The sequence below is a fragment of the Pyxicephalus adspersus genome, chromosome 9 (genome assembly GCF_032062135.1).
Source record: "Pyxicephalus adspersus chromosome 9, UCB_Pads_2.0, whole genome shotgun sequence".
Taxonomy (NCBI): Eukaryota; Metazoa; Chordata; class Amphibia; order Anura; family Pyxicephalidae; genus Pyxicephalus; species Pyxicephalus adspersus.
The window spans coordinates 52,634,613-52,648,415 of record NC_092866.1 but is presented as its reverse complement, the minus strand read 5'-3'; the positions used below and the strand labels follow the sequence as shown (position 1 = coordinate 52,648,415).

General features: G+C 41.0%; 1 protein-coding gene across 1 annotated transcript; it reads left to right on the top strand.

Moving 5' to 3' along the window:
* The first annotated feature begins 796 nt into the window (after nt 1–796).
* On the top strand, nt 797–13,495 carry DDB2 (damage specific DNA binding protein 2). Its single transcript, XM_072421990.1, has 11 exons — nt 797–886; nt 2,555–2,747; nt 3,406–3,506; nt 3,673–3,861; nt 5,960–6,105; nt 7,598–7,697; nt 8,381–8,558; nt 8,809–8,954; nt 10,113–10,277; nt 10,483–10,528; nt 11,388–13,495. The coding sequence occupies exons 2-11, from the start codon at nt 2,555–2,557 to the stop codon at nt 11,642–11,644; spliced, it is 1,521 nt and encodes a 506-aa protein (XP_072278091.1). The 5' UTR covers nt 797–886; the 3' UTR covers nt 11,645–13,495.
* The last annotated feature ends 308 nt before the right edge of the window (nt 13,496–13,803 follow it).

Sequence of the window (13,803 nt, the reverse complement as noted above, 5' to 3'; positions counted from 1 at the left end):
ATTATGTCCTAAACTCTTATCCGGTATTGTATGTCCTCAGATCTTGTCCAATGCTGCATGCCTTCAGTGCCCATCCAGTGTTATATGCCCACAATGCTTGTACCAATCCAATTCCAAATGTCTGCATTGCCTATAAGCTATTTTATGCCCATTGTACCTATTAACAATTTCATGCCCACTGTAACCATACACTATTGTATCTTCACCACACATTACCCAGTGTATGCCCCCTATTGCTTGTGAAGAGTGCACAAACCCCAGGGTCCTCCTGTATTGCACAGTGTATATCCCTCTGCCAATGATTGTATGCCCACAAGGCCTATCCCTCGCTGCATGCCCATGGTGCCCATTCACCGTTGTACGTCAACAGTGTCCATCCAATACTGAATGTCTATGGAGCCTATCTACTGTGGTACGCCCAAAGTACCTATCAACTACTCCATGCCTACGGTGCCCATTCAATATTGTACGTTCACAGTGCCTATCATTACTACATGCCCACAGTGCCTGTGCCAGTCTAATGCTGAATGTTAATGAATACCCACTATTGTATGCCCACAGTGCCCATTTATTATTTCATATTCACTATTGTCAGAATGCAGTGCCTCTCCATGATTGCACTGTGCCCATCTCTTGCAGTCTGTCAGTTCTCTAGGGTCTGTCCCCGCCCACATCCACGCCCCCTCCACAATCAGCTGAATACAGCCTGCGGCGCGCGCTCAATGCATTTCCGCCCAGCCAATCAATGACAAAGAGGATTTGTGATGGGCGGGGCTATAATCGGTCAGCCTCGTCACTCACGCATGCGCACACTGTCCGCAGCGACATCTTGCACATAGGTGTCTTGTGTACCCGAGGACTGTGTATTGGAAGCCGGGACTGACAGGTACACCTGGGGGGAGGGGTATAGAGGGGGCCCCGGGTGCTGCTGAACCAACACACAACGTCTGTATATTCAGCTAGAGGAGGACAAGAAGTCCCAGCAAGCTCAGACAGCCTCTGCTGGGGGTTGTAGTCATTGTCAGACTAGGGGGGTCACGTGTTTACTTCTGTCACCTGACCCCAGACAGGTCCTCTTCATGTGCAATCTGTAAAGTTGTGCAGAGAGAAAGCGATTAGATCGATGTGAAACATACAGATTGGTCTTCTAGGGGGCGAAATATTTATATTGGGTTCAGAAAGTCTTTTCATCAAGTTTTGAAAGCATTTAGAAAGATTCAGGATGACCGCATATGTTACAATCTGATTGTACAATCTCTATACAACTCTACTATCTGATTGTACAATCTCTCCTAGAATGCTCGTACACTATACAATCTGATTGTACAATCTCCTATAGGAAGCTCATACACCGTACAATCTTATTGTACAAACTCCTATAGAATGAGCATACACTATACAATCTGATTGTACAATCTCCTATAGGAAGTTCATACACTATACAATCTGATTGTACAATCTCCTATAGGAAGCTCATACACCATACAATCTTATTGTACAAACTCCTATAGGATGAGCATACACTATACAATCTGATTGTACAATCTCCTTTAGGAAGTTCATACACTATACAATCTGATTGTACAATCTCCTATAGGAAGCTCATACACCATACAATCTGATTGTACAGTCTCCTATAGGATGCTAATACACCATACAATCTGATCGTACAATCTTCTATAGGATGCTCATACACCATACAATCTGATTGTACAATCTCCTATCTTCCCCTTCGTATATTGTTGTTTCTCCTCCAGCTTTGATGGCATCTTGAATCCTTTGAGACACAGACTTCACAAATGGCAACCGATCTTCATCAATGGGGTTCCAACCTTCTTGTATAGTACTTGATGAATCAGATTGGCAGGAAGGAGCCTGACCATGGACCAATTTTTACAATTTCATAAATCATAAATTTTCAATTAGATTCAGATCTGAGCTGCATGTTGGTCATGTAATGGACTCGGTACGGTTAAAGAAAAGTTTTAAAATTGGACTTATTTGGTAGAAGGAAAAATAAAATATTACAGTGGGAGCTAAAGAGAAGCAGTCAAGGACTTTAGATCTCGGGATAAAAGTATGTATTCACCTGAGTATAAACCAAGATTTTTTTTTTTTTAATTTGATAAAAAATTCTGGTTTATACTCGGGTCACACCACTAGATGGAGATGTGCACTCATATACAGTGTGTAACAAGCTCTTTCATCGGAGTTTGTAGCATATTACGTAAGGACACAGCACCATCTACTGGTGGCCAACAATATTGCACAAATTATCCCTCTTTTAATGTTAGAAATGGATCAATGAATTTTATTGGCATTTCTGTTGATTACAGTTGTTTTGAATGATAGTAGTGACGACCACATTTTGTGCCACAACACAGAAATCTGCTGGGGTCCCTAAAGTGAAACTCCAGCAAAAACCTCAGCAGTGCCCTGGATGTCAGCGGGAGGGAATCTCACCGGCAGAATAAAATATCAAATCGTATATGTATTACTATTCTACAGCTCTGTCTAATGTTTTATATAAATGGCGTTTTATCCTCTTCCCTAGATGCCCCCCAAAAAGGCAGCGCAGGGAAAAAAGAGGCTGGAGCCACCCCCTAGGGATAAAGAGCAGGAAGAGGAGTCTCCATCAAAGAAGAGACGAGGAGAGCAGGAGAAGAGTGCCGAGCAGAGGACAAAGAAATCCAGCCGCAAAAAGAATGCTGTGCAAGACGGCTGCGAAGCTGCAGGGAGCAGTGCAGGTAATCAATAGAAAAACTTTTCTCTGTCTCTCCTTCTTGCGCTCCCTCCTATTTCTTTTCCCACATTATTTTTTCCTTCATATTCCCTTTCTCTCTTTCTTATTTAACACTCTCTTTTTCTTTAATTTTTTCATGCACTTGCTCGCTCTTTTTTTTTTTTTTTTCTTGTACTTGCTCTTTTCTTTTCTTGCTTTCACTTTTTTTTTTTTTTTTTCTTGTGCTCGCTCACTTGCCCTTTTTTCTTGCACTCTTTCGCTCTTACCTTTTTCCTGCACTCGCTCTTTATTTTTTTCTTGCTCTCTCTTTCTCTCCCTCCTTCTGTCTCTCATATCAGTTTGTTCGTCAGGGGAATTCTGTTAGTCAAGCAGGAGCTTCCAACAATACTTCATCTATAGACTGCTCCACCCCCTGCCATCAGAAGCTCCTCCTCCTTTATACCATCCGCCTTCCTTGGTTACACAGGAAATTACATCACAAGTGTTCACTACTGCTGCTGTGGATTGTAGAGGCATTACACTGCAGTTGGCAGATCTCTGTATCCCGACGTCCTACATAGGGGGGCCAATTTAGTTTTGGGGGGATAGCTGTACTTTTTTGTGCATTCAGTAGATTTATATACATTTTTGAATGAATGATGTGATGAATCTTCTCCTTGCAGGTGTAAAACGTACCATTAAATTTAACAAACCCCCTGACAAGGAGACAAACATTGTGCACTATCTGTACCAGAGTACGCTGGGCGGAAATGTACGGGCAAAGGTAAGTTACCATTGGGTACCACCATTCTTTTATCAATGTACACCGCTACATAATATGTTAGCGCTATATAAATCCTGTTTAATAATAATAACAATAATATTAATAATAATAATAATAATAATAAAAGGTGTGCCAGGCTTCGGTCTTACATGTGTATCCCCCACAGTGCCTGCAGACTCCATTCCTGTGCTCCTTGGCCTCCTACATCCTCTACCGAACCAACAGCCCCTTTGATAGGAGAGTCACCACATTGGAATGGCACCCAGCTCACCCCAACACAGTGGCTGTGGGGTCTAAAGGAGGGGACATCATTCTATGGGACTACGAGGACCTGAACAGCACACTTATTCCTGGAGTAAGTATGATCAATGGGGACAATAGGGGTACAAGGAGGAGGAACTCACTAACTACAATTAAGCTACAGTACTCCATGGGTCTCCAAACTGTGCTCATTTCTAGAGATCACTGAGTACTGGAATATAACATTGACAATAGGTGACAGACCTATGGGAATCATTAAGGCAGTTTTTCCATGGTAAAATTTATTATACCAATGCGGTAAAAATCATATAAAAAGATAAATATAGCTGCCCAGTCAGGATAGACCAATCCCTCTACATAAACTTTAAAATCAATAAAAACTTATAGGCGCTTTGAAACCGTAACCATTAAATACAATCTGTCCAGACAAAATAACATGCTGCCGTACAAGGTAACAAAATGGTTGGCAACCTTTTGGATGTCACGGACTTCAAACTGCACATGCCCGGGGAGCTGTGTGTCACTCATAAGGGAAGAATCTTCCCCCAGAGTATCGTCATGATGCCAGAACCCACCCACTCTTCCATACGGGGGACTTGGTCCGCAGCTCTGGCTGGTGCACAAACCCCCCCTCCCCCAGTGGGGTCCTTCTTTTAATCCCACTAGGGGGTACAGCGGCCAGAGCGGCAGACCAATGCCAAAAATTCTGCAACTGCTCTGTCACATATGACCCACCATGCAGCCCAGGAAATTCAAAGGATTGACTCTAAACAGAGCCTTCTTATGGCATCCAGGGTAAGCGATTAATATTAAGCAGCACACTCCTCAAAAGGAATAGAAAGCCATCATCGTGGAATATATTATATATATATATATATATATATATATATATATTAACCCACAATCTGAGCAAATACCAATACCTGATAGTTGGAATGATAAACAATTCACATAATGTGATTAAGCCTTACCATACGTGTTTCGCTCAATGGAGTATCATCATGTATTTGACTGTTGGTGTGAATAATTTTATTGTTTCAAAGCGCCTATAGGTTTTTATTGATTTAAACATTTTTCCAAGGAAAATCTCTGCAACCTTTCAATAGGTGGGTACAAAATATAAGCTGAAGCTAGATGATGTTTACATGGTAGGGTATCCAACTACTTGAATCTTACAAATGTTACCAAGCAATGCAGTTATATGTTTCACCTACTGGCTAAATCTAGTGTGCCATTGTAGTTCTAAAGTTATTGGGCACCCTAGTTAGTTGGTGTGAAGTGGTAATCAGATTTATTGAGAGCTGCATGTTAGTAATGAATGACGTTGCTGTGTGGCTGAATCACAGGCCTGCAAAAAAAAAAAAAAAACAGCGGGCAGAGTTCATATTGCAGGGCTGGTCAGCCCTCTATTGCCCCTTTTTTAGGATAAGCATAGGGTGGGCCAGAACTTTTAAGCTCAAGTTTCTGCCTATTAGCCAAAATATATTGGATTTGGCCTGAATAAGGACCTTAATAATGGACCTTGATAGGTTCTTCTGCTTGCAGAGATTAACCCAGGTAGTGCCTACTCAGATTGGGCACCTACACTATACCATTAACGTTATTGGAAATCTGCAGACTTACCATTCATATTCTTTGTTTGTGCTCACCTGGAGTACTTTCAGCAATAGAAATGAATTATAATTTTAAAATGTTTCTTTTTAGTGGCCTCTTCCCGTTCCTAATCCCAGGCCCATATAGTGTCAGTGTTGGACGGAGACACCCAGTTGCCACTTCTATATTTGTGACATTTATCTAGTGCAATCTATCGCAGCATATTTTCTGCCTTCATAACTTCCCACTTCAGTATTGCACAGAGATGCCACTACTAAAGTGCCAGGAGATGTAAGAAACCTTTTGATGGTTTAATTCTTTAGCATTCACAGGTAGCCTATAAGTATTGGGTGCATTGAACTTTTGAACAGAATCCATCATTTTGCAAGTTCAGGGCAAGGGACGGGTTCTCTGGACAGACTCCTCTTCTTCCACTCACTCACTCACTCCTTTGACTCTCCGTTTTGTCTATCAGAACCCAAAGTCTGGAGGAAAGTTCTCTCACGTTACATTAATGGGTACTGTTCTGATCTGCTAGAAAGAAGAGACCTGAGTTTGTTTTCAGTGTCGTACTTATCACTATCATTCTATCTTTGCAGATTGGAGCTGGCGGCTGTATTACCGGAATGAAGTTTGACCCCTTCAACTCCAATCAGATATACACGTCGTCTGTAGCGGGTAGCACCATCCTCCAAGATTTGACTGGACGCACAATACAGATGTATACGAACACTGAAGATTGGGCGTAAGTGGAGGGTGAAGTTGCAGGCAGGGTGGGAGCCCGACAACCAACCCTCACCCCATTACCAGCCATGTATACAGGCTTTACCTTTATTCCCAAACTCTTCTATTCGGAGCAACAAGCTATAAAAAGTTCTTCCTGGTATGGTGGAGCATTTAACTTGTTCTATGTGTAATGTTAACCCTCACCCCATTACCAGCCATGTATACAGGCTTTACCTTTATTCCCAAACTCTTCTATTCGGAGCAACAAGCTATAAAAAGTTCTTCCTGGTATGGTGGAGCATTTAACTTGTTCTTTGTGACAGAGCTGAGCCATTCTGTTCAGTTCTCGCATACATGCACATTGCATGATTGTATATCTCTTTAGAAAGCATTACAAGTACAGAAAAATATGGTCATTTAAAACAAATCATGAGTGCTGCTAACGGTGTGTTTGAGCTGGCAATACCATGCTTTTGCTGCACTAAGATCTCAACCAGCAATGTCAGCCATGACTTCTGGAATACACTACTACTGTTTATCTGTAAAACTCTCTGAACTGAAAATGCTTACATAAGCAGTGTGTGAATGTATGTGAAAAGGCTCTTGGAAGATTTCAGGCTGTGGCTATGTATGAAAAAACTGACTAGCAGCTGCCCCGAAATCATTTTCCAAACATATTAATGGGGCTTAGGTGTAGGGAATGACAAAATCCTGGAAATTCCTTATAGCCTAGTCACTGAGAAGAAAAAAAACTCTTGTACTGCACTGTGATGTAAAGTGCGGCTCTTCTCTTTTCTTTTTTTTTATTGACCCTGATTTATTAAAGTTCTCCAAGGCTGGGGAGAATACACTTTCAGAAGTGAAGCTGGGTGATTCATAAAACATGGAATGGATTTTTTAAAATCATTTGCTATTTGCTAGCAAATGTTTTGAATCCTGGACCATTTCAGGTTTGCTGGATCACCCAGCTTCACTTCTGAAAGTGTATTCTCTCCAGCCTTGGAGAGCGTTAATAAATCAGGGCCACTGTGTTTTGAGATTAGGACTATGTAATAAGCACACCCTGCTTTTAAAGGGACGTGATTCCAGGTAGGGAAAAGCCCAATGTAATAGGTAGACCGTGGCTTTTCAGTGCCAAAATTTGAGATGGGCGGGCACTATATAAAAAGTAGAATTTGCCTTTTCAGTGCTGTTTTTTGAGATTTGGGGAGGCACTAGGTAAAAAAAATATCTTGCATTTTTTAGGTTTTTACAATTTAAGAAGGATAAGAGGAACTATGCCAAAAGTTCACATTAAATATTAGTGTAATATCACCTTTATTACGTATATTACATGATAGCTGAGCATGTTACACCTAACTTTTAGACTCTGAAGGCGCACAGGATTAGAGTACACAGTTGTACACAATTGATGGCCATAACATATCACTGGGATAAAGGGAAATCCTTCTATAATTTTGACATACCAGGAGTATGAAATTTGACTTGATAATGCTTTTGTGTCCCTCCAGCATGTGGTATTGCAGCCTGGATGTATCTGCCAGTCGACAATGCGTGGTGACCGGAGACAATGTGGGCAATGTGGTGCTCCTGGAGACTTGTGGGAAGGAGGTGAGTCTGGCGCTTGGACTGTAAAACTGCAGATATATTGTACAAAGCCTGACAATGGAGGCACAGGGCTGAGAATGTGGACCAAATTTCCTTCTTACAACAGATGTGATTTCCCATCACTAGTGGTCAGAGTTATCACTGTAATGGTAAATCCTTGCTTCTGACAATGGCCATAGAAAACAGCGAAAACAAAACGTGGCAAATGGTGACTTTTTTTCACCTGTGCAGGAAATAAACCCTTGTAGGAAGGATGAGGTCAGGTCAAGGAAATTGGTCAGCCTTGTTTATGAATTGTTGCTCCTCTTTCCTCTGGGCAGGAACAACCCTTCCTAATATGCAGGAGCCATTACACAATGAAGAAGAGTGTGAGTTCACATCTGCAGGACTCTTTACACAATAAATGAAATGTGTACAGCAGAGCCCGTGGTTCATAAGTGTGTCGGTATGGCTTTAAACATATGCTGGTGTCTGCCAGCTTTTAGGTGTTAAGTGCTAACCTTTAAACCACCGAGCTAACCTCTGATCCCGAATATCATGAAAAAATCTATGGGAAAGCACTTTTTGGTAATTATTTTTGGATCCGTTTTATATATTATTCTTGAGCCTTCTAGAAGTCAGTAAATGCCTGCTAGGTGGTATTTATTATGAATGACCCTGAAATCCAGATTGTTGATATTTTTCAGATCTTCAAGATGCGACTACACAAGAAAAAAGTCACCCATGTGGAATTTAACCCTCGGTGTGATTGGCTTTTGGCCACAGCCTCTGTGGATCAAACCGTTAAGTTGTGGGATATGAGAAACATCAAGGACAAGTCCAGCTGCTTGTATACCATGCCGCACACTCGCGGAGTCAACTCTGGTAAGGCCTGTTTATTTCTCAGGAAATTAACGTGTATCCAGTGTAATAAATTGCAGCTTTCCAGCCCTTAGATGTGGCTGTGACTGAACCTATGGAGAAACTGCAGTGTCACCTTAGGACAGAAAGTGACAGGATTACAGAAGACTTTTTCTCATTTCTAAAACACAGAGGTTATGTGTTCTGTAGTCCACAGAGGTGACCTGGGCAGGGCTGATAACAAAGTCTCATTCTTTGAATTTGTTTTGTGCAGCTTACTTCAGTCCTTGGGATGGAGCTAAGCTTCTTACCACCGACCAGCACAGTGAAATCCGTGTATACTCCGCCAGCGACTGGTCAATGCCTCAGCGTATTATCCCTCATCCTCATCGCCAGTTCCAGCATCTGACTGCCATAAAGGTTTGTGGGGTTCCTTTGTCTCAGGAAGAACACTTAATAAAGCCCAAATTGGAACAAGTTTTTCTTTTTTTCTTTTTTTTTAAGGTAGTCTCCCACCAGCATTGCAGAAAGAGAAAAACAAAAACCTATGTAACAATAATACTATCCTTTCAGAGCTTTAATCACTTCAGCCTGCCAGGTTACAGGGAGGACATACTTAAGATGTCATGGACCCATCCTAGTGAGGAGCGGAGCCACAACACTCTCAACTGAGAATGCAGAGAACAGTGATGTAACTTCCGGCATCAATGAGGACAATCCTACTAAATAAAGGAAAATATTAGCTAAGAGAAAGGAGGAGTTAGGACTGATTAGGGTAAAGTAGGATTACAAAGTAATTAAAAAAGAATTAATATATGTATAATGTGTCATTTTTAACTTGTAGGTTGATTTACCTGTCATTATCATATGCAGATGGAAGCTCATCTCTTTGGTCTGCAGGTGAATGAAACAGAGCAGATACAAAAGTAAACTGTTACTTTGTATCTGTTGATCCTGGGTTTGAGCAATGTTTATAAATACTGTGATCTTTGACAGCAGCATCCTCTACATTCACTGTGTGGAGTAAATGTAGAGGCAGTAAAATACTACTGGGGGTGGGAGGAGAGTATACATACAGTTAGGTCCATAAATACTTGTACAGAACCAAAATTAGAAAGAAGTTGTCTCTGTCCATTACCACAATTAATTTTAAATGAAACAACTAAGATGCAGTTGAACTGCAGACTTTCAGCTTTAATTCAGTGGGTTGAACAAAGAGATTGCATAAAAATGTGAGGAACTAACACAATCACTTCATTTCAGGGGCAACTGCATCTGAGTTGTTTCATTTAAAATTAATTGTGGTAATGTACTGAACCAAAATTAGAAAAAATTTGTCTCTGTCCAAATATTTATGGACCTAACTGTAGGAAAAAGGACAGTGCTTCACGATTTTTTGGGGTATATGTAACTCAAAATGTTAAGTGATGCCAAACAGAAACTGTAAAAGAACTTTTATTAAAACTTACCCTCTAAACTTCTCACCACACTACTTTCCATCACAGTCTGTGACCTGCAATTACTATAAAAAAAGTCTTCTTAAAATCAAGCCAACATTTTTCTTTCATATTATTTCAGGCCACATGGCATCCCCGCTATGACCTGATTGTTGCCGGTCGATATCCAGATCCTCAGTTCCCAGGATACACTTCAGATGAATTGCGCACAGTGGATGTGTTTGATGGGCAGACTGGAAATATAGTCTGCCAGCTGTATGATCCCTATGCATCAGGGATTGTCTCGGTAAGATATTTTGTTTCCTATTAGCATTATGTTTGTATCATTTAGTGCTGCTGTAGGGTTCACTTGTCATGTGGGTGGGAAGCAAAAAATGACTTGCCTGGATATGCTTTATTGGAAATATTTGCTTACTCAGGCAATATATATTTCGGTTTGTTGCTATTTTTAGGTTATTTCCGATATTTTTATCTTTCTTTTTTACGTGTAGCTCAACAAGTTTAACCCAATGGGAGATCTGTTGGCATCAGGAATGGGTAAGTCAGTTATTGTTCTGATTTGCAGCATATCTTCATTGGTGAAAATGTTCTAATTTGTGTTCCACACATTTACTTACATTCACTGCTGTAAAAATAAAAAAAAAATATCAGATTTCATTGCAGGTGTATCTTCTGGTGCATGTGTTTTCACTATAACAGAGTATGATTCATCTGCAGTGTATGTTGAAGGTGAACTCCAAAAATAAAAGTTAATGCAAGCAGTGTAATTACTGATAATGAAGTACAGCAGAAGAGGAGGCAGCACAAAAGTCATTTGCGCCACAGTACCTAATAATGTAGTCAACAGCTTTACTTTTTACCTATTAATAATTTGTCCTTGTGATTGTAGGACAAAAAATGGGGGGAGTGCCTATTACTGGAGCAACATTAAAAAATGGACAAAAGATTTACTGGATTATCTTTGTGCAATAGGTGTTTCTTATTGAGCTTTTCCTATAAGGCAAATATAAAAAGGAATTGTATGTGGGTCAGCTGGTATTAAGGATCAGCTTAGGGTGCAAGTAGGAAAGGGGGACGTGGCCATGCTACCTGGACCAAACAGCAGATTTTAGTGCCAATCAGTCCTGAAACAAAATAAGTTCAGTGTGCGCGATGATGTGGTGTAAAAACCACAGGGTGAGCCCAGGAAATCGGCAGAATGACTTAGGCTAATTAGCTCCAACTAAAGAGGATTGCTGTACCCGTATTCTTCTGTCTTCTAAACCCTCATTACTTCCCACCACTCCATATCCCCCTGGCTATTGTGTGAGACTTCCCCCAGCTTCTGGATTGTCAGTTTTGTAGGGGTATGACCTTTTTTTTACTGATTCTAAACTATGTACTGTCTCCTTTCCAGGCTTCAACATCTTGATCTGGAGTCGAGAGATTCTGTTAATGATGAAGCAGGAGGAGATGATGAAAGCATTACGAGCCAAGGGGATTCAAGTGGGGAGAAAAGAAGAGCCAAAAAGCAGATCAAGTTCAAAGGTCAAATCTGAGACAAGCAAAACTAGGACTGCTGTGAAAGAGTCGACCACCACACGAGCGAAAGAGTCGACCACCACACGAGCGAAAGAGTCGACCACCACACGAGGGAAAAAAAAAGACAAATGAGTGGCTATCCAAGGCCTGCCCTATGGCGTGACAATTAGCCCTGGCTGCAGTAACCAAACTCCCTATAGTGCCTTATTGCACTGACCTCATCCAGCAGCGTGTATTGTTACATCAGGACGGGCATGTCTTTTTACCAAGGTTACAAATTCCTCTTGCTCTTTCCCAATTTACCTGTTGTATGCATGCAGAAAAGAACGGGCAGTGGCCTCTTGCAGCCTGGTACCCCTGGTATGGGAATATTACGGTGTGTGGATGAATGGAAGAGAAGGTGGAGGCACAACATTGGCTTTGTGTATATGACTGCTTTATTATTTTTGTCTTCCTCTGGCAGCTGTTAAGGATTCAACATTGGGTCTTCTAGGTCAAATTAAGATTGCTCATCGTCCATATTCCATGACAAAACCTGGTGGTCTTTTCTCCCAGCACTAAATGGTCATGACCAGGAACCAGAAGTATTTGCCTAATTCATAGCATCATCTGCGAAAGAGCTGGTATTTTGGATTTGGTAACAGTGATAATTTTTGCAGGATAAGTAGGACAGAGCTCGGTACTCTGAGCAATGTAAACAACAGTTGGCTGAAGAGTTTGTAAGAAGACAAACGCAAGCATACAGGCTTTTGCATCTGGGACACTGAGCTTAACAAATACAAGAGGCACATGTACATGTATGCCTCTGCAAATATTTCACCCTGTAACAACAGAATGAACATTACTTGGCTTCACATTGTTTATACAGAGAAGTGTCGGAGGGATCCAAGCAGGCCCCCTGACTACAGTCTGTCTGTTGGAAACTACAGGGGGCAAATATCAGACCGGTCTCCCTGCATGATGAGAGGAAACATTAGTGACCAGTCTTTATTACAGGAAATTACTGGATTACAGCACAGATGAAAAAAAAGACCATTACTGTATTTAAACAATATTCGTTTGAAGCTGAACCTACTCTAGCTCTACCCTTACATTCAGTCTTGCACAGTTATGCAGGCTTCTCTCCTATGCTAAAAGTTCTTACATTGATTGCACCGCACACCGTCACCCTCTCACAATGTGCATGAGAAGCTACAGGAAGTCAGAGCCTGTCTCATTACCTAACTTTAGGATGTCCAGCATCTTCTAACCCTTTCCTCCTCAGCCTGTGCCTTTCATTTATTTATTTCATTCATGGAAGCTCAACATTACATTTAGGCTCTACTTAGGGTGTTCTTCATCCAAATAAAGCCTGTCTAGGAATGTTTAGATTCATCAAGGCATTTTGATATTTGCCCTTCTGGAATCTCCCACATGCCCTGGCATCCAGAGGGCCTATGGTTACGTTGCTAGGTTTAAAATAAAGTATTTGTGGTAGTGCAGTACTTTTGCCATGGTCACCAACAGGAAATCAGTGGAGAGATTCCCTCTCAAAATTAAATTTGTGGACCTGATTGGCTGTTATGGGCACCTTTTTACACTTTTCTATCCAGGGCTAATATGACAATGGGGAAAATTATAGCCATGTCTCCTTTGTTGGAATTCTCCCGAAGTATTTTGCACTTGAGGACTGCAGAGGTGGAGCCATTATTGTACAGTTTCACAGTCTACATTTTTTAGTAAGGCACTACAGGCTCATCAAGACCCTATAGAGCAGCAACTTGTACATATGTATATGTGCTGTCAATTTGTGTGGACCCAGCATTGTATATAATGTGTGCATTTATGTATGTATTTTTTGTTTGTTTGTTTTTTTACAGTTTTTGTGTGGTCTGTTAAAAAAAAATCTACACCCCTTTGGGTGTAAAAAGATTTTGTATTAGCTGATTGCAGTTTTAACTTATCCTACTCTATTGACAATAAAATATCTTAGAATACCTGTAAGACTTGGCACCTTTTATTTATTGAGAAGGGTTTGTGGAAGTGAAAGAATTACCCACTGACTTTGTGAGTCTTTTAGGAATGCTGATGGTTAGATCTCTGTATTTGAGTTTTCAGATCTGCCCATATGTTGTGGAATCCAAAGACACCTGGAAGAGGACCAGGTGGTGATGGTGGTGCTCACAACAAAGCAAGGACAGGTAAATAAAAGAATTGTGATCAGGCAGGTACAGTATGTTTATTTTATTGCAGAAGGGACATTGCTTGTCCCATCTGCAATAAATGACCTGCCTGGTCTAATTTTTTTTATT

Excerpts from the sequence above, each read along its gene's own strand:
- DDB2 (XM_072421990.1), top strand. The coding sequence starts at position 2,555 with ATGCCCCCCAAAAAGGCAGCGCAGGGAAAAAAGAGGCTGGAGCCACCC. Across the intron at positions 8,559-8,808 it reads CACTCGCGGAGTCAACTCTG|CTTACTTCAGTCCTTGGGAT; the intron begins GTAAGGCCTGTT and ends TGTTTTGTGCAG. Across the intron at positions 8,955-10,112 it reads AGCATCTGACTGCCATAAAG|GCCACATGGCATCCCCGCTA; the intron begins GTTTGTGGGGTT and ends ATATTATTTCAG.